The sequence below is a fragment of the Labrus mixtus genome, chromosome 15 (assembly GCF_963584025.1).
Source record: "Labrus mixtus chromosome 15, fLabMix1.1, whole genome shotgun sequence".
In the NCBI taxonomy this organism is placed as follows: Eukaryota; Metazoa; Chordata; class Actinopteri; order Labriformes; family Labridae; genus Labrus; species Labrus mixtus.
The window spans coordinates 16,297,136-16,315,398 of NC_083626.1; the positions used below are offsets into that span (position 1 = coordinate 16,297,136).

Consider the following 18,263-nt stretch of genomic DNA (forward strand, 5'->3'; position numbering starts at 1 on the left):
CATGTTGTGCTGTGGGTTCAAACTGTGCAGATCATGAAAACATAGGGGGCTGGCAAATTGTTATTGTGTTACAGCTTCTCAATTGATCATCATCTGTAACAATAATCAATAGTGAAAGCAGAGGGACATATTGTTAATGCAACAAACTGGATGACCCACTGTTAAACAGCTAACGTCAGCATTCAACCACTAGCTTACATTACACCATAAAATTTTGTGTCACAATTAATAACAGAGATAATGTATACAAATAGCTAACAGTGAGTTAGCAGTCACAGTAGCAAGCACTAATGTAAATTAGCTTAAGTAACTTATTTGTAAAATAATTCCTTTAGCAAGGAGTTGGTTGAATGCCAACTAAAGCTTTTAGACCAAGATTTCAGTAACTAACGGGTAGCAGTTTTAAACCAAGATAAAATAAATACAACATCACAGAATTTACACGAGAAAAAAAATGGCCACCGTGAGAATATGGTCAATATTCTCCTCTCTCTCCTCCGCTCATTACTCCCTGCGAGGCAGCACCCACGCAAGAGCTAGAAAGTGGGTGTGCTAATCTCTGGAGACATGTTAGCTGAATAGGACAAAAAAGAGTTTAATTTGGATGCCAAGCCCTCGAGCTACAGACCAACACCATAATCAAGTGAACCACAGCGAGAGGGAAAGAGGGAGGCGGGGAGACGGTAAATGAAGAGTGAGAAACAGAACGACTAAAACTACAAAATGAGAGAGAGCGAGCAAGCAGAGAAAGGAGGAATGTTATGTGTAAAGACCTTTATCAAAACTCTATCCCATGCCAACACCCCTGCAGGGCATGGATCTGGTCTGTGTGGTTTTTACACCAATGTGGGCGCTGCACAAAGCCCTTTAACTGGATAACTTATTTTGCAATGATATCGATGATACAGAAAATGATCTTCATTTGATGCTAGTTGTATACTGAAACAAAAGAGCTCATGGATAATGTGATAACTGCAAATCTCCGTGTGGCCAACTTTGCACGAGGTCGGGATAGTTCCCATATGACGTGGCTCGCCAAATTCGCTGCCTCTCTTTTGGTGCTGGCAATGTGTGGAGGAAATCAGTTAGCTAGTGAGAAAAACACTTCATCCTGCCAGAACAAAACTTAATAGAGAAGCGTGAGAAGACACAAAATCATATGTTTTATAAGCACAGTCCTAGAAATACTTTCTCTGCATGATTTTGGTGGAGCTCAGTGGTATGGCCATGTGCTCTCCCAGTACTAATCAGAGGGAAATGTGTTGACCGTTGTTGTGCAATTATGAAGTTGATTCAAAGAGACCAAAGTGAATTACGACTCAGAAGTCTTTATAGAAAAAGTAAAGATGTTCCAAAGTCACTTTTTAACAACCAGACACTGACACTTACTTGAAAAAATCAAACAAATGCATAACATGAAATGTGATGTAAATACCAATACAATGCAAAGTCAAAAACACACAAACCCAGAAACTACGTACAAAATAAAAACGCTGCAAATTAAGTCATTACTAGAAGTGTTCTTATTGCAGCACATTTCATATTTGCATCCTTTTTTTTCCATTTGTTTTGGACTTATGCATGCTTTTTTGACTTTGCATCATTTTGGAATTTGCAGCCTGTGACTTCCAGTGGAAATTGTTTGGGCTATTGCAGCACGATTGCACTTTTTAACCACCATAATCAGCCTGAAATTGACTACCCCATCGATACTAGCTTGATAATATTGGTGGAAAAACTTGATAACTTACCCTTTGCTAGCTTTCACTATTTTATCACATCCTCCATCAATACTACTGTTGTTTATTGTCAATGACCCGTAATATTTTGTCACTGAAATCACTTTATTTTTTACGGCTTACTAGTCTTGGTATGACATTGGTTCTCTTTCATCAATACAATATTTCACTTTCTAGATAGGAGACCAATACTGGCATCAGTCAATAACTAAATCACCCCTGTGGTGGCCCGCCAGTGGGATAAAACAGTGATCTACACAATAGAGGTTTCTATCATTTTTTTGATAACGATAATGATAGTGATAATGGTGTCAGATGGTGTCTCCTCCCGCTCTTAAATCTAGTGATGCAGCAAGTAAAAGGTAAAAGTCAACCATGACTGCATGGAAACTATTTTTTTTGTGTCAATTTAGATTTTTAGATTTTCACAACAGTAGCCACAGTAGGCTAACTGTCTCACTGTCTGTATACAGTCCGTCTGTGACAGTTTTTAAATTACGATTATCTAAATTAATTAAAGATCTCAGACACAAAGTTTGCACACAGGGCAAAGTGTCCATCACCTGTCTTTACCCTTTTTTATACATCCCCATGATTTTAGTATATGTTTTATTTTTATAATAACAGTAGATTTTGATCCTGATGTTGATCAATCACATGAGCAAATGATTACATATTGAATATTAACGTTTTTATTTGTCATTGTTGTCATATTATTGCCTCTATGATGTAGCATTTTTCTTTTATATTTGCATTATGCAGGTATAACTGTGCCAGCTGCCATAATGGCACCGCAGCATTTTACTCTTCCCTCCTCCTCCTCCTCCTCCTCCTCCACATTCTCCTCCTCCATCCTTCTCCAAAGGGGAGAAAGGAGGCTGGCTTGTTAACTTTTGTGGGCTTAAACCCCCCCCCCCCCCCACCTCCAATCATTTCCTCGGTTTGGACTGAGAGGAGCACACAGGGTGCCCTGACACGGTTCGCATCGCAGTGGCACAGTGTGCAGGCGGAGGAGCTGCGGCTGGATGTCAGAGGAGCACGGGGAAATACTGCAATAATCCCTCAATGTGATGAAAATATAGGACAACTTTTTAAATACAAATCTTTAGGATAATCTGACGCACTGAGGGAGAAAGCATCCAGTAGTCCGATTTTGGAATTAGCATCTTTCTGTCAACAAGGTAGGGACATGAGTTGTTTTATTGCACGTTTTGGGGACATTTTTCATTTCGCCTTCTGGGCTCACTTTTCACATCGACGAAATATTTTAAATCACATGCAAAGTTTATATGATGAATTAAAACGTTTGTGTGACATATAAGACTTAAAAAAACAACCTAGTGATTTCCTGTGCTATCAATGGACTTTTGCATTACATTAGAACTCGTCTGCTTTATCACTTATTTAATCACTTAATAGGCTATTTTTCGTAGTCAAACTTTTTACAGCCTAATTTGTGGAAAACTTTTGTATTTTCAGAAACACATGTCACGTTGTTTGTTTGCACCACGAAATGTAGGCTGTCATGTTTATACTATTTACCCTCTCATTGAATTAAACCAACAATATTCGCCTCCCTTATCTCATGAAGTCAATTAACTGCAACCTGTTGCACTCTGCTTCTGACGCTGTGATTTTTCTAATAGCCCTTACTCTGTAGTTCCACTAGATGGCGCAGCTAGTCTCCAAAGACTTCACAATAAGAGATGCCATTAGTGGATAATATGATGAAGTAAAACTTTTCTTTCCGATCACTTTACACATGAATCTGTGAACTCCCCTTCAGACCGTGAACGTAACATATGGCTCTATTTATTCGGCTCCTGCATCGTGATTTAGGGAGAATAATTATAGTGAAACGTGCTAATCAAGTCACCCAGTTTGGTACACATGAGCATGCTCTACCCTCAAATCCAGCGCCTGTGTAGGCCTACTCACTGTGATTAAAATGTGGAGAGGGAATGCTGCAATTAAAATTGCAGGAAGTGATTATGCCTTAGCCTTACCTTTCCCTCGTTTTATTTTGGCACATAATAAGATGCAAACAAGAGGTCCTGTATGGAAAGACTCATCTTTGGCCCTATTCAGTCCTGTGCTTATGACATCAGGTCCTGCAATGGTTGACCACTAGCCTATAAGAGACATTCGTACTGGTGGATTTAACCATGTCAAGCGTACTGTAGCCTACAAAGACAAACAAAACGGTGTCTGACTGTGGAGCCAAAATGACGGTCTAAATCTGTCTGTTTCCTGAATTCAGAGCCTGAGTACCTATTAGCCGACCTGTGGGCTGACCACCCTGCACCTGCTGTCTGTCTGCTCTCTCTGTCTGTCTCTCTGTCTGTCTGTCTCAGCACCAATCTTTGTGTCAGGTCAAATTATGTTATAAATTCAAACGTCTTATTTCTAGCTTTCTATTCCTCCTTTCAGTTGAATGTAAAATCAGTGGTTACATTTTCCTCAACATTTACAATTTGAGTTATATATGATCTCTTTGTCTAAGGTTTGACTAAAATGTGATGATTGTTCCATGTTGCTCCTTAAAAATGCTGCCATTGTTTCCAGTCTCCATAACCCACTTAAAACTTAAATCTCCACATAGGCTACTTTCAGCGAGGCTCCTTTGCCCACAGGCATGGATGCTCAGGTCAGCTGTCCTACTGTTGTTGACTGATGTTGCCCTTTTTTGTCTTCCTGTATCGCTCTGCTCTCTGTCACTCTATGGTCAGGCCCTCGTCTCTGTGCATTTGAGCAGCTTGCCACCACATCCAAGCTTGGCGGCAACAGAGAAGCTGCCAAATAGTTCCTTTTTTTAGGGACAGCAGTCACCAAATTACAGCTGCTGGGGCAGTTAACTCCACCCAAGCGCTCCTACCGGATACGCCTAGCACCAACTTGAACACATGAATTTGTGTGTGTGTGTGTGTGTGTGTGTGTGTGTGTGTGTGTGTGTGTGTGTGTGTGTGTGGCAGTCTGTGAGTGTGAAGGGAAGGAGACATGGCACAAGGAAATGAGGGAGTCCAGTTGACCAGATTCATTTGGAGGTGGATCTCAGATTTTGAGAACAAAATACACTGTTGGTTTTTACACAGTATGTGTGTCTGTATATGTGTGTACATTTGGGTCAGCTTGCATTCCCAAAAACAAACATTTATGTGAGTTTAACGTTGTGGTTTTTTATGTCTCAGAGTTTTTAACAGTTTGGATCCTGCTCAGAACAACATGATGGGCTTGGGAAAAACACAAAAGGGAACAAACCTTTTTGGTGGAAAACAAAACAAACATCCCCTCAATAAAAAAACAAGATGTATTCTGTGCCACACAATTTGTAGATCATTTTAATATTTAGTGCTCTGTCAGCACTGTGATCTCTTGTAGCCGCCATGTTAAATTAATGAGATCTGAGTGTTGACGTGGCGGCAGCCAATACACCAGGGTTGTGGCGCCAGCTGGCACACTTGGTGAGCTCTGTGCCCCACCTTAACTCTGCTGACACTGTGCCAACAGAGGCCAGGAGCAGAGCTGCTCATCATACGTAGACAGAGTTTAAGTGAGCCAGCATTTTATGCCCTGATTGATAAAGTGAACCATAATGGATTCTGTACGTGTATGGGGATGACAAATGGTTCAATGCTTCCTGAAACCAGTCTAGAACAAGAGTATGTTGCAGTTAAAATGCGATGACTTTACTCCTGATATCAGAACTTCTTCAGTATAGACAAAAGTCAGCTGCAAGAGAGAAATGGGTGGTTGGCATGAGGTAATAGTGACACCTTTTAAGCGTGTGGTCATGGGAGACCAAACGCTTGTTTCCTGAGAAAATTATTATTCTTGGCAACCCGCAGAGGATATAGCTTAAACATATGTTTGTTTAGCTTGACGGTGGCAGAAGAGGCCTTGTGGGAACTCTCCTCACATCAAAGTGATTGCAATGGCTGTGAGGCCTGACAAGCACCCAGCACTTGATGGATCGTGCCTATAGGATATGTAAAGCTGATCTCAGACAACTGAGTGTGGGAAACTCAAACAACGAATGTTCTTGGGTTGATTGTTCACCAGACGGTGCGTTCAGGAACACTGCAGCATTATATTTTCAGCTGGGATCAATCCGTTCATATATCCATCCCTGATGTTGTCTCATATCATGTCTGCTGCTCTGTCTCCCTTTTTATCTGTTTGGATTTCATAGTAAAACCCCTGGAATTCACTTTTTCATTAAGGTGTCTGTCTTTCGGTGCCTGTTATGACAGCTTTAACTACCTTTGGGGTTTACACAGTCATATTATGAGTTTGTGTGTATGTTTGTGTGTGTGCACAAGCTGACACACCTTTGACATGGAAGGGAATTTCCTCCTGGCTTATTTGTTTTTCATTGAGGAAAAGTATCATTACTGCAGAGACAAGAGAAGCCTCCATCTTGTTAAATTTAAAACTAATTCTGAGGGAGGACTAGGAACACGGGGATGGCCAAAAATATGTCTACACCTGAACATACACCCACGTGTCATTGTTGAACATCCCATGAACATCCTTTCTTCAAAGAATAGTTTTTTTTCAATCTGGTTGCATGGATTTCTTACCTTTTCAGAAGAATTTCTCAGACAGGGCGCTGATGAGAAGTGGTTGGCTTTCTAATTTGTGTTAAAGCTGTTCAAATGTTTACATTTACAGTTTTGTTCTACTTGAATCTACAGCATCTTTTAGACAAACACAGTGAGCGTGACAAGACTATCTGCCAGGCAGTCCATCCATTAAACCCCTCTTGGATTTGGGACAGAGCCGAGGAAATAACAATTGGAGCTTGGAGCCCTTGTTGGTCTTTGTATCAGACTGAATGTGTGACTGCTTACAGCTTAACTGGAAGGACATGGCAGGATTCATATCAACGCACACAAACACACAGGAGGGCCTGTTAAAAGTGGCCAGTACAGCCGGAGAGGCTGCTTGATTGTGGGATATGGAGTTTAGTCTTATTGTCAGATTTTGTTTGGAGAAGCCTTACACAGCCTTTTTTCCTGGATGATGATAGTCTGTTTCTCTTCCTGTCTCCTTTTTATTTAACGTCATCTTCATCCACTGCCACATCTCTGCAACTGGCCGACAGATCATCCTCTTGACCGATGAAAAATGGCTCCACAGATTAGAGCATGCGTGCTACATTTATAGATTCACGATAAACACTTGTTTACCTCCCATATTGTTTCAAAGCACAATTTGCAGAAAAATTGGCGGTGTATAAATAAGTCTGGTGGTGTCTTCTGTGTATATCAGGCTCTTTTGTGTGTTTGCGTGTCATTGTGTGATGCTGACTTTATATACCCTCGCTGTGTCCTTTTGGCAGCATTCTTCTGGCCGAGCCAAGGCCAGTGGTGTTTTTTCTTCTCTGCAAAATGGTATAATTTGCCAGCTATTTTTATTGCAGAGAGCAGACTGCAGGGGCCAGTTCCCCCGTGCTTCCAGGCCAGGTCCACATCATGTACAGGCTCATTGTTTGACTGATTTTAATTTCCCATAATAATAGTACTTGTATATATCTTAATAAACTCATGAACCCTACAGTTGCAGAGGATTGTATAAGCTTTAACTAAACTTTAAAATACAATTCACAGAGAAAAAGCTTCTTTTTTTTCATCCTGTCGTATATAATCAGTACGTGTTGAAGTGTCTTTGATAAGATCATACCCCCACATACTGGACTGTATGTTCCTTGCCCACCTACTAGGACTTTTCTGTATTTTTGTTTTGGCTCTACTTTTGTAATTTATAGGATCAGTGTCTGCCTGGAGAATATTTTTCATGGAGTGTGGAATGAGAAGCATTTCCCCCAGTATAAAAAGCTCTTGAAACATTATTTTGGCAGCCTCTCTTTAAGCCATTCATAGTCCTGAACCCATCCCAAGGAATGGCAAAGATCACCAAAGGGTTTGAATGGTGTCAGATGCAGGAGAATAGGATTGGGGCAAATAAGTGACAAATGTTAGGAAATGCTCAGAATTTACCGACACACTGTATTCTGTAAACTGCAAGTTTCTCCCTGATTTTTTTTCTCTCCTGTTTTTGTTATTCAATCTTCACATACGTCTTTTCATCCATCTACTGGTCATGTTAAAGCTGACAGCCAAATTTGCTTCCATTGCTACCAATGAAAGCAATATTTTGCTCCTCTAGGGTCCTAAAACGTTCCTAGAAAGTCAATGTGAACGCTAAACATTCTTGCTGAAGGATTACGGAGCTGGGGATCACAGAAGGATTGAATGCAAGGTTAGAGATTATCAGGGTTTTTGGTCACCAAGGGTCAACTGTAGGACTGGGTTTTAGTTCATAGGATTAGCTGCAGGTCAAGGGTCACGATTTCCTGCAGGAATGATCAATTAGCCTGGTAATAGTTTGTTTTTCTAGGAGTTGGATATTGATTTGAGTGGTTGAAGTGTTAGTCAGGTCAGTGCATGAAGGATTAAGAAAGGAAACAGACACGCCCATTCTAGCATGTCTGGTGACCTCAATTAGCAGCTATGACATCATGGAGTCTGTGTTTCATGACATGCCGGCACATGTTCATTTACACAGACACACTTGCACAGCCAGTTTCCCCTCTAAATGAATGGTAGCTTTGTTTGACTGCTCAGCTGCAGGAATAAAGTTTTCCACCGCTGACGCGATGTCCTCGACACTATCTGATTGGCCACTGAGGAGAGACTTACTCTCCTGGGAAGTGACTCCTGCGGTGTGCAGGAAGCAGACAGTGACACTGTGTCACCTGTGGTTTAGGTGACTTTCCTTCCCAGAGTCGTTCCTTGGAAAGTTTACCCAGGGGGAATGAGTCCATTTCTCCTCCTCCCCAACCTCCAGCTCTGCCTGTGAGGGACGGGTGGTGTAAAGAGTAGCGCTTTGTAATTAAGAATTGACAGACCATTACATAATATTCCAATGTCCATTTATAACTGACCGTCAAACCAAGCTAAAGTCCTCATGTACCTGGTTAGACTGACTCTTTGGGAGGTCCATGCAGGATCAACAGTTTGCTGTTTGACCCCGTTCACATTCCCCTGACCTACATGCTGACACGCTGACACACCAGCCCCTACTCATTTTGAACTGTGTCTATCACATGTTTGCATTAAATACACACAACAGGACAGCATCATAGCCCTGAAAAAAACAGTAATTCTATGTCTGGTATAGATTGTATACAAAAAGTTGGATTTAGCCAGCGTGACGTCACAGGTTGGCTTGTGGATCCCTGTTTTGAAGTCGGCATTCTAGCTGTTCATCTTAGACTTTTTGAAAACAGAAGAAAAAACATGTTTTGAAAACCATATTTGAGATTGAAATGCATTTTAAAGTTTCTATCCCGGTCAACAGTTGACCAAGGTGGTGACTGATCCAACACATGTATTCAAACCAAAAGTGTAGGCTACCCTGTATTATTATTAATTATACTCTAAATGTGACAATTATATAGACCTCCTGCTGGTCATTACAGAGAATGCAGGTATGATCGTTGTTTTGACTGATGGCTCATCGTTTATTTTACGTCAAATGAGGTGGTGAGTTCCTCCGCCGGGCGAGATAATCTTAACAAAATCCTGAGGTATGATATGTGCCTCTGTTTTCATATCTTGTAGTGTGTGCATGATTGAGGTTTTGGAGGAGAATTATTTGTTAAGATTCTTCTTATGCGTGTGATGCTACTCCATTTCAAAATCATGTAGGATTTCAAAACTCCTGAAGTCTGAGCCAGGCTCTTATCAGGACAATTCCAATTTACTTCCCCTCTGAAATATTTACAGTCTATGGATGTCCACAACCAGAGGAAAATGCACCATTTAGAAACTATTCAAAAGTAAAGCTCTTTGAAATTAGATAAAGCTAACATTGCTCACATTGTAGTTTAGTTTTGTAGAATAAACTACTGCAGAAATAAGCAATTAACTGAATTACCAAACAAGAAGTGATACACAGTGATTTAGGGGTCTGCAGGGCTGCAGGGTGCTTCCATAACGTAATGTGATAGGCAAAACAAACTTACTACATCCACCAAATTTCAATTGACTGGATTAGTTTGAGATTTTTTTGCAAATGATTAAATGTATTCATATCCAGTGAAACTGAACCTTTACTTTTTGTGTGTTTTCAGGTGCGTAAATCAAGATGTTGCCATGTTGCTGCTTCCCGTTGTTGCTACTCTTGGCCCGGCTGCTCCCCACCTCCTCGGCCCTGCCCTTTGAGCAAAGAGGCTTCTGGGATTTTGCCATGGACAGTATGGACAGTGACAAGATGATGACGATGATGAGGGACGAGGAAGAAGGCTCAGCTGGGGAAGATATCCTCCCCCCTGACGTACACATGTGCCCCTTCGGCTGCCACTGTCAGCTCCGGGTCGTCCAATGCTCTGACCTCGGTCAGTGGGAGTGTGTGTGAAGGAGTGTGGGATGCTTTGTCGTTGTTTCTTAATATGTGTGTGCGTGTTTGTCAAGACGTTGTGACAGGAAAGCAAATGAGTTGAGTGAGCGAGCATGACCCGAACCTTGCATGTATTTCACGGCTCAATATAAAGTCCCCCTTTTGGGGAGAGAGGAATTTCTTTCAAGAGATAATGCCGGTGTGTTTTGACAGGGAAAGACACGCCTTTGAGGGATTTTGTGTTCCAGACGTTGTGTGTAGGCACTAGGTGGGAGAGGGGAGATGGTTTGAGCAAAGTGAAAAGACTGAGACAGGTGAAGGAAAGAGGAAGAGAAAAAGAGAAGCAGTAGAAGATGAAGAGGAAGGTATACAGGTAGTGAGAAAGAAAGAGCATAGCAGACAAAGAGAGGGACCATTTAAGGGGAGGAGACGAAAACTTAATGATTTCCTTGGTGACTTTAAAGAGCTGTTTCATGTCACTTTTTGGAAGTGGACAGGATGTTTAATAGAAACCCCAAACAGGGAAACAGGATGGAGGTATAAATGAGTATATTTGAAGGGATTTTAAGATGAAAGGACAGGCGTTCTTTTATCTGCACAGCTGTTTTAATATTAGGATAAGGAAGTGAGTATGAGAAATATTATTTTCTTTTAGTTTCTTTAGGATTTTTTGGTTTATGGTTTATAAACTGACTAAAATTCATATTGAGGCCACTTTGTGAGCTACAAAATCAGCAACAAGATTGACTTGTATGTAGTCTTTAAAGTCTAAAAACTGCTGCCATGGGTTAGGTGTCAGATAAAGTAATTAACAGCACTCTCCGGAAACAGCCCGTTTATATTGTTCCACAGCAAAGATTCACAGTAAGTGATACATTTGACTGTTAAAAAAGTACTGGACAAGATCAGCATAGAGATTAGAGTCACTACTTTGTCCATAGGGGGCGCCAAAATCAACTCAAACCTAAATTAGTCATGTGAGCATTAAAAGGATTATTTAGTGGTAAGAAAAAAGGTGTTACAATTTCATGCTAATTCCAATTTCATTTGCATGATGTTTTATAGTCTGTCTTTGACATACTTTTTGTGATTTTTTTTATATAAGCAGGTGATACAATTCCAGAGTGTGGACAGTGGATAATAAAAGTGCATGCTTTTCTCCCTCTGTCTATTCTTACAGGACCAAAAGAACGGGCATTTGGTTGTATTTATGGATATACAAATTCTTCACATTATACAGGCTATACAACTCTGAGAGGCTGTCTGTGTTTAGACATAATGGTTTTGTCGAATCATCATTTTACAACCTCTATATATTTACTGTCCCTGGTCTTACTGCAGCGGGTAAATGTGGAAGCGTATAATTTCCACAATGTCAAGTGCTTATTTAGAACAGATGTATTTTAGCGGTGGCGTCTGTCTCCTCTCAGCGTGCATCCCAGCATTACGTTGGGTGTATGTGTTGAGGGGTTCTGGGGTTACAAGAGGGTGCTAGTTTTCTCAGTTTGCGGTGCAGACGGTAAGATTTGTGGCAGATACGGTCGGAGCACTGTGGTTTTGGGGTTTTAGCGGGTTAAGGGATTCAGATAATCAGAGTGCTCGTGGAAGAGTTTAGCAGGTTTCTTTTCATGTCTGATGCAGGCATACAAATTTGTGGCTGGCAGGATGCATGCGGAAAGCTGCAGGTAAATGTTTCCTCCCACATCAGTGCTCACAATGGTAACATCCTGCAGCTCTCACAGCAGCTGTAATAACTTTATTGCTGAGAATAGGAAATCATAGAGATGTTAGAGGGTTTGCTCTTTAATTTAAATAATTATACCTAGGATAGGATGAATTTCTTAATCTATGAATGTGATTCCTTTGTATCTGCTCTTTGAAGGCAAAGTCAGGCTTAATACTTGTATAAGGCTATAAAGTTCCTCTTCAGCACTTTGTGGACGTGGTACAGACAGAATGTTACAGGGGGTTTGATCCTGTGTGGTGACATGGAGGGTGTGGCTCAGTACAGGCAAAGCCATATATCTAAACATAACTCTGGACAGACAGCTCTGGGTAGAGTCCTGTGGGTCAGATGTGGTTTTTTGGCAAACTTGATCCCAGTGGGACAGCTGGCTCTCTCTCTCTTGCTCTCTCTCTTACCAGCAGGTCTGGTTGCATCATGGTCGCAGTCCAGATGAGGTTTGGGTTTCTCTTACCGTGGCCTGTCTGCTCCATCGACCACATCAGATACACTCGTCCACGTGGCTCTGTGATGTGGTGTCGTTAATGATATCTGGTTTCTCTGTGTGTGCGTGTGCTGGGTAACTTTTCCAGAGAGTGGAACAATGCAGGTGGATTTGTTAACGTTGCACACTTATTATAAGCCTATACTTTCATTTATTCATAAGCATAGCAGAACAAAACAGAGTTCCGCTCAAATTCTCACAACTTCTTATGACGTGTTTCTGTTACATTAAGTAATTAATGGTCCACAAAAAAATGCATTGGCAGCTTAAGGCTCACCTCATCAAGATTATAATAGTTTCGATTATTTTCATCAGTTTTGGTTTTAATTCATTTAAAGTAAAAAAAATAATCTGTAAAGTTTTAGTTTGTTTATAATGCTGGTTAGTTAGTTCACTCATTCATTTATTTGTAAGGATTATTTTAGGGCTTTTTATGCCTTTATTTAGATATAGGACAGTAGACAGACCGAGAGAGAGAGAGAGAGAGAGAGAAGGGAATGACATGCAGGAAAGGAGCCACAGATCAGATTTGAACCCGGGCTACCCTCCTCGAGAACTATAGCCTCTGTACATGGGCCTCACACACTAACCACTAGGCTACCGGCGCCCCCGCTGGTTTGTTAGTTTAGTCGTAGATTTTTTGATAATATAGGCCAGAAAACAGTATTGTGTCAAAAACTCAAAACATAATTTTATAACATGTAATCCAATACAAAAGATGGACAACCACAACAAGAAATCTTCTCTATAATTTAATTTAATTGTAGTTTGTTTGCAACACAATTTGATTTAGTAAACATATTTTGTTTCACTTAACAAAGATGTTTTTGACAATCTGGTTTCCTTGATTTAGGTTGGTTTTTAGATAATAACCTAGCCTCTCACACATTAACACACACAGCTTGTATTTCTCTGTTCTTACAGTATGTGACAGTGTTGTGTCTCCCTTCATTATTTTATGTGTGATTTTACCCCGTGGTGTTTAACGCACCTCCTTTGTGACTTCTGTCTAATAGCAACCAGATGGAAAACATCTGGTGTCCCCATCTGTGTGAGTGGAATATTTGTGCATGTGAGTTTTTGTGCAGGTCTTAGTCAGTGTCAAAACCAGTAATGCTAGTTATATGCCGCTTTGACGTCTCTGTGTGCCCTCCGCAGTTGTGTCTACGTCCACCTCTCATTACAATGTGGGGACCCAAAGTGCTCATTTGAGACCACGTGGGAGTGCCGGTGATTTTTTTAGGCTCGATGACGGATTTAATACACACGCTGACTATTTATTTTCCAAAGTCTAAGTGTGACGAAGTCATCCTGAAAGTGTGCCCATTGACAGCATACTGGTTTTAAGGGTGTTGGTTCACAGTCATCCATGGAAGCATTTAATGGAATATGATTCCTTTTTTGTGTGTTTTTATTGGTGTGTGTCCTAAGGTCTGACCGAGGTGCCGAAGAATATTCCTCTGGACACCAAGTTCCTGGACCTACAGAACAACCGTATCACCGAGCTGAAAGAGAATGACTTCAAAGGCCTCACTAACTTATATGTAAGAGACACACTTATAGAGAGCCGCTATTATAATGTCCCTCTTAGCAATCAATCAGCACCTCTTAAGGATGTGTTAGCTCAGCTTGTATTGGCTGCACTAGTGTGAAATATCATTACGGCTCCCCGCTTCCTCTGGAGACTTATTTCCTTTCTTTTTTTTTTACCCTCCACCGCCCAACGCTCTGAGAGCTTTAATTGTATTAAGTTAGAGCCTGCGGCCAAAAGGGAGTATTCAAGCTCACATCCTCGCCTCACTTAGTCAGAAAGGCTTTCTCACTCTTGACCTGCATTCAAGAGCGCTGACCAAGAGCAATATTAAGTCTGGCATCTAAGGAAACTCAGACATGACATTATACAACAACATCTCCATTGAGAGCTGTTTATGTTAGCTCTACATCTGTCCCCACTTTTCAGCCAACACAGGTAAAGAGACAGTGTGCTGTTTGGCTGGATCTGTTTTAATTCACTCAGACACATTCAGTAGAGACAGAGGATGCAAAAGACATCTCTTTTCCATCTTGTTTAGTTTTCCTTTTCTGGTTTTCAACTGTCTTGTTGTGTTTTCACATAAAAAAAAAAAAAATCAAGTGGATGTTTCATTTTGCCTCTCTGTTTTTGTTAGGGTCTGTCTTTAAGGAATAACCTTATTTCCAAAGTCCACCCAAGAACGTTTGTTCCGCTGAAGCACATGCAGAAGCTTTACTTCTCCAAAAATCTGCTGACCACCATCCCCAAGAACTTGCCCGCCTCTCTGGTCGAGATGAGGATCCATGAGAACCGCATCAAGAAGGTGGCAGCTGGGGCCTTTTCAGGACTTGGCAACATGAACTGCATAGGTCAGAAATGCTGATGACTTCATCAAATCTATGGCTTTATAATGTGGTGCTCACCACTGCCTTTGCCTCTCTTATACCCCTGGCATCGAAAGTTTGAAGATTAAAGAGACTGTATTTTTATTTCATGCCATAAATATCCTCTTCATGTTGCAGAAATGGGAGCAAACCCCATCCAGAACAGCGGTTTTGAGCCCGGAGCCTTCAAGGGACTGAAACTGAATTATCTGCGTATATCGGAGGCCAAACTGACAGGAGTGCCAAAAGGTAACAATTAGTCATCTCTTAATCTTTGAAGGAATATTTCAGCATATTGTCTTTTTTTAATTTACTTGACACATGAAGTAAATAAAGAAGAAAATATTAATACCAATACATGCCTGTACATTGACAATGAAACCAGGAGCCAATCAGGTTTTAACAAAAAAACAGGGAAACCTACAGCTTTACTCACTTCAAAAAAACTGCCCACCCAGTTCATAAGTTTAAATTGTATACAGTTTAAATTGATAAATAAATCATAAATAGGATTGCTTGATAACCAGACAAAATGTATATTTTTACATTTTACAAATTTGCATAATGATGATGTTTTATTTCTGCATCTTTTTGACCCTTACATGCAAACAATCACAGCTGCACTAAGCTTGATTTACTTGATAGAGTGAAAGTGCTTACAGGTCATCAAAGTGGACTCTTTGTCAGGAACAAGTAGCTGGGAGTGACAGCGGAGTTTATCCACACACAGTCCTTGACGTGTGTGCATAAAATTTAGCGAGCTGTTTGCGGTTGCAGGTAATAAAGGTTTTCCAAAATCACAGACTGGGCGAGCAATCATGGTTTGTGTTTAACCAACGTGAGTAAACAGAAATGAAACGTGAGGCCAATATTTTCTTCTTTTTTGTATTGATCATACCTTAAGACAACCTTTGCATTTTAAAAAAAGGGTAACTTCTCCTTTCTCCTCTAACAAAGCAAAGTGTTGGCAATAAAGAACTTAACCATAAAGGACACAACAAAGTAATGGCTTAGCTACAGAATCTCTCTTAAGTGGAGCCTAAGTCTAAGTGGAGATTTGGTTTTCTGGCTTTCAGATCTCCCAGACAGTCTCCATGAGCTTCATCTAGACCACAACCAGATCCAGGCTGTAGAACTGGAGGACCTGAGCCGCTACAAAAACCTGTACAGGTACGTCATGTTGCACACATAACACCTGCATATAACCATAACTAATTACTCTCACCCTGGAGAGATTTTATTGCAATTTTCCTGTGGTTTTTGAAAAATATATCCCAAGTCAGCAGTGCCCCTCAGGGGTAATATGATGAATTACATTGACACGGACTAAAAATAAGCAGGATAACTGTTTATTCTTCTTGTGTGAGCTTCTCAATGCCTGACTGTCTCTAATATCATCTAATAAATGTAGCTGATTTCTCTTTATAGGTCATTTTCATTGCAGAAATGTTGACTTTGACACTCTTTTCTTTTCTCTTCTTTGTTCTCCTCTTTTACTCCAGTGTACATTTACCTCCTTTCCACACCTCTAGGGGATTATTTATGGTCATAGGAGTATTGCCATTGCTGCTTTTCACCTGGCTTAATAACCCTCTTTAGCAAACACATTTATCATGGAATTTGCAGTTTAGTTAAAAAGCTTAATGTACCGTGCCGTGGTCTATTTTCTGCCTATTTAATGTTTCGCCCCTTTTCTCACTTTTTCCAGGTTGGGCCTTGGCTTCAACCATATTCGGAACATAGAGAACGGCAGTCTGTCTTACCTCCCCCGGCTGAGAGAGCTGCATCTGGACAACAATCGTCTCTCTCGTGTTCCCAAAGGCCTCCCTGATATGAAATACCTGCAGGTGAGCCAAACATGCAGACATCTTTTTTGCCATTTTAGACTTCATATTTCACTTGATGCTCCACTTACCTTTTATTTTGCCACTCTGCACTAGGTGGTTTACCTCCATTCCAACAACATCGACCACGTGGGTGTGGATGACTTCTGCCCTCGAGGATTTGGGATGAAGAGGACGTTCTATAACGGCATCAGCCTGTTTGGAAACCCTGTCAACTACTGGGAGGTGCAGCCCGCCACGTTCCGCTGCGTCAGTGACCGGCTCGCCATTCAGTTTGGAAACTACAAAAAGTAAAGACAGGGGATAATGTGAGATGGAGAGAGTGATAGAGAAGGGCCGGAGAAGATCATTTAAATAGTAAATAAAAACCTGAGAGAGTTTTGGAGATAGCTTGAGAGGGACTGATGAAGAGAAGTGGAAAATACAATCACATAACTTGAATGGAGTGGAAAGCAAAGCTCTTGCAGTACTACACCTGAGTTTTTGCATTCTTTAATTTGAAGGTCTTGAAAGTTTTGCCATCAGAAATGGGTCAAACGGAAGAGACCGTTTGAGATGAATGTTTTGCCCCAACCTAAAACCAATGGAAAAAAAACGAGTCCTGAAAACTTGTGAAGCATTTCATTCCATTTTTTTTTACACACTAGCGCTTTATTTCATAGGTGTCACTTCGGTTTTATTAACATTTTCAGATTACTTTTAAGAAGATAGAAAAGCAATGCATTATAGATTTATATATATATATACATAAAAAGATGCTCTGTATGACTTTCTGTGTGTGCTAATTTGAGAAATATATCACATTGTGCCTGTGTGGTCCTTAAACTGTGAATTAATTACTTTATTTACTAATAACTAGTCACAGATTCAGGGCCATTTTCCAACATTACAGGCATAAAAAATGGCATAAAAGCATCAATTATTCAATTTTTACAGTTTGGAAACATTTTGTATATACCATGGCAGTTGAATGATTAAAATAGTAATATGTACATTCTTATAATTCCCCTCAAGTGGTAAACACTTTTTCTTATTGATGTGAGGTAACTGAAGCACCAGCCTGTCTGTGTCAGGAGTCTATTATGTGCCTTTAATAATACTGGTCTGTCTTTATACTTTAATGCAGTATTCCTCGAGGGGACACTGAGTTAGTGGGGCTTTGCCCCAGTTAAAGAAAAACACACATCCGCTTCGCTTTGACACAATGAAGGCAGTGTGTTTACTTAGTGCTACATACTAAAGTAGTGTTGTTGCATTGTTTTGCACAGTTTTTCTGTAATGCTTTATCTGCTTCAGGGTTATTGGAGGATTAGTCTGTTTAAATGAGTAAACCTATGTGGATCTACTTTAGCCATATTCTTATTCTCTCCTGTCTCTGCTCTGTATCTGACCAGCTACTGCTGCATGTGAATAAAGACTTTTTTTACCCTGCTGCATAAAGCCGGAGAACAACTGATGCCCTTAGGTTGGTTGCTGTGTGAGAAATAAAGAACAAAAATCACTTGTGTAGATAAAATTGAGTCCCCACTTCGTCATACAAATACAAGAACCTTACTTTTCATTCCATACAAAACATATAAAAACTGATGCTCTGAACTTTTCTGAGACTATTTAAAAGAAAGAGATGTTCATTTAATTTCATGTGACAAATA

The 18,263-nt window shown here is 40.5% G+C and overlaps 1 protein-coding gene across 1 annotated transcript; it reads left to right on the forward strand.

Annotated features, from left to right (window-relative positions):
* The first annotated feature begins 2,681 nt into the window (after nt 1-2,681).
* Nucleotides 2,682-18,110, forward strand: bgnb (biglycan b). The gene is made up of 8 exons (XM_061057577.1): nt 2,682-2,920; nt 9,877-10,140; nt 13,802-13,914; nt 14,539-14,752; nt 14,906-15,016; nt 15,844-15,937; nt 16,476-16,614; nt 16,708-18,110. The coding sequence occupies exons 2-8, from the start codon at nt 9,891-9,893 to the stop codon at nt 16,903-16,905; spliced, it is 1,119 nt and encodes a 372-aa protein (XP_060913560.1). The 5' UTR covers nt 2,682-2,920; nt 9,877-9,890; the 3' UTR covers nt 16,906-18,110.
* The last annotated feature ends 153 nt before the right edge of the window (nt 18,111-18,263 follow it).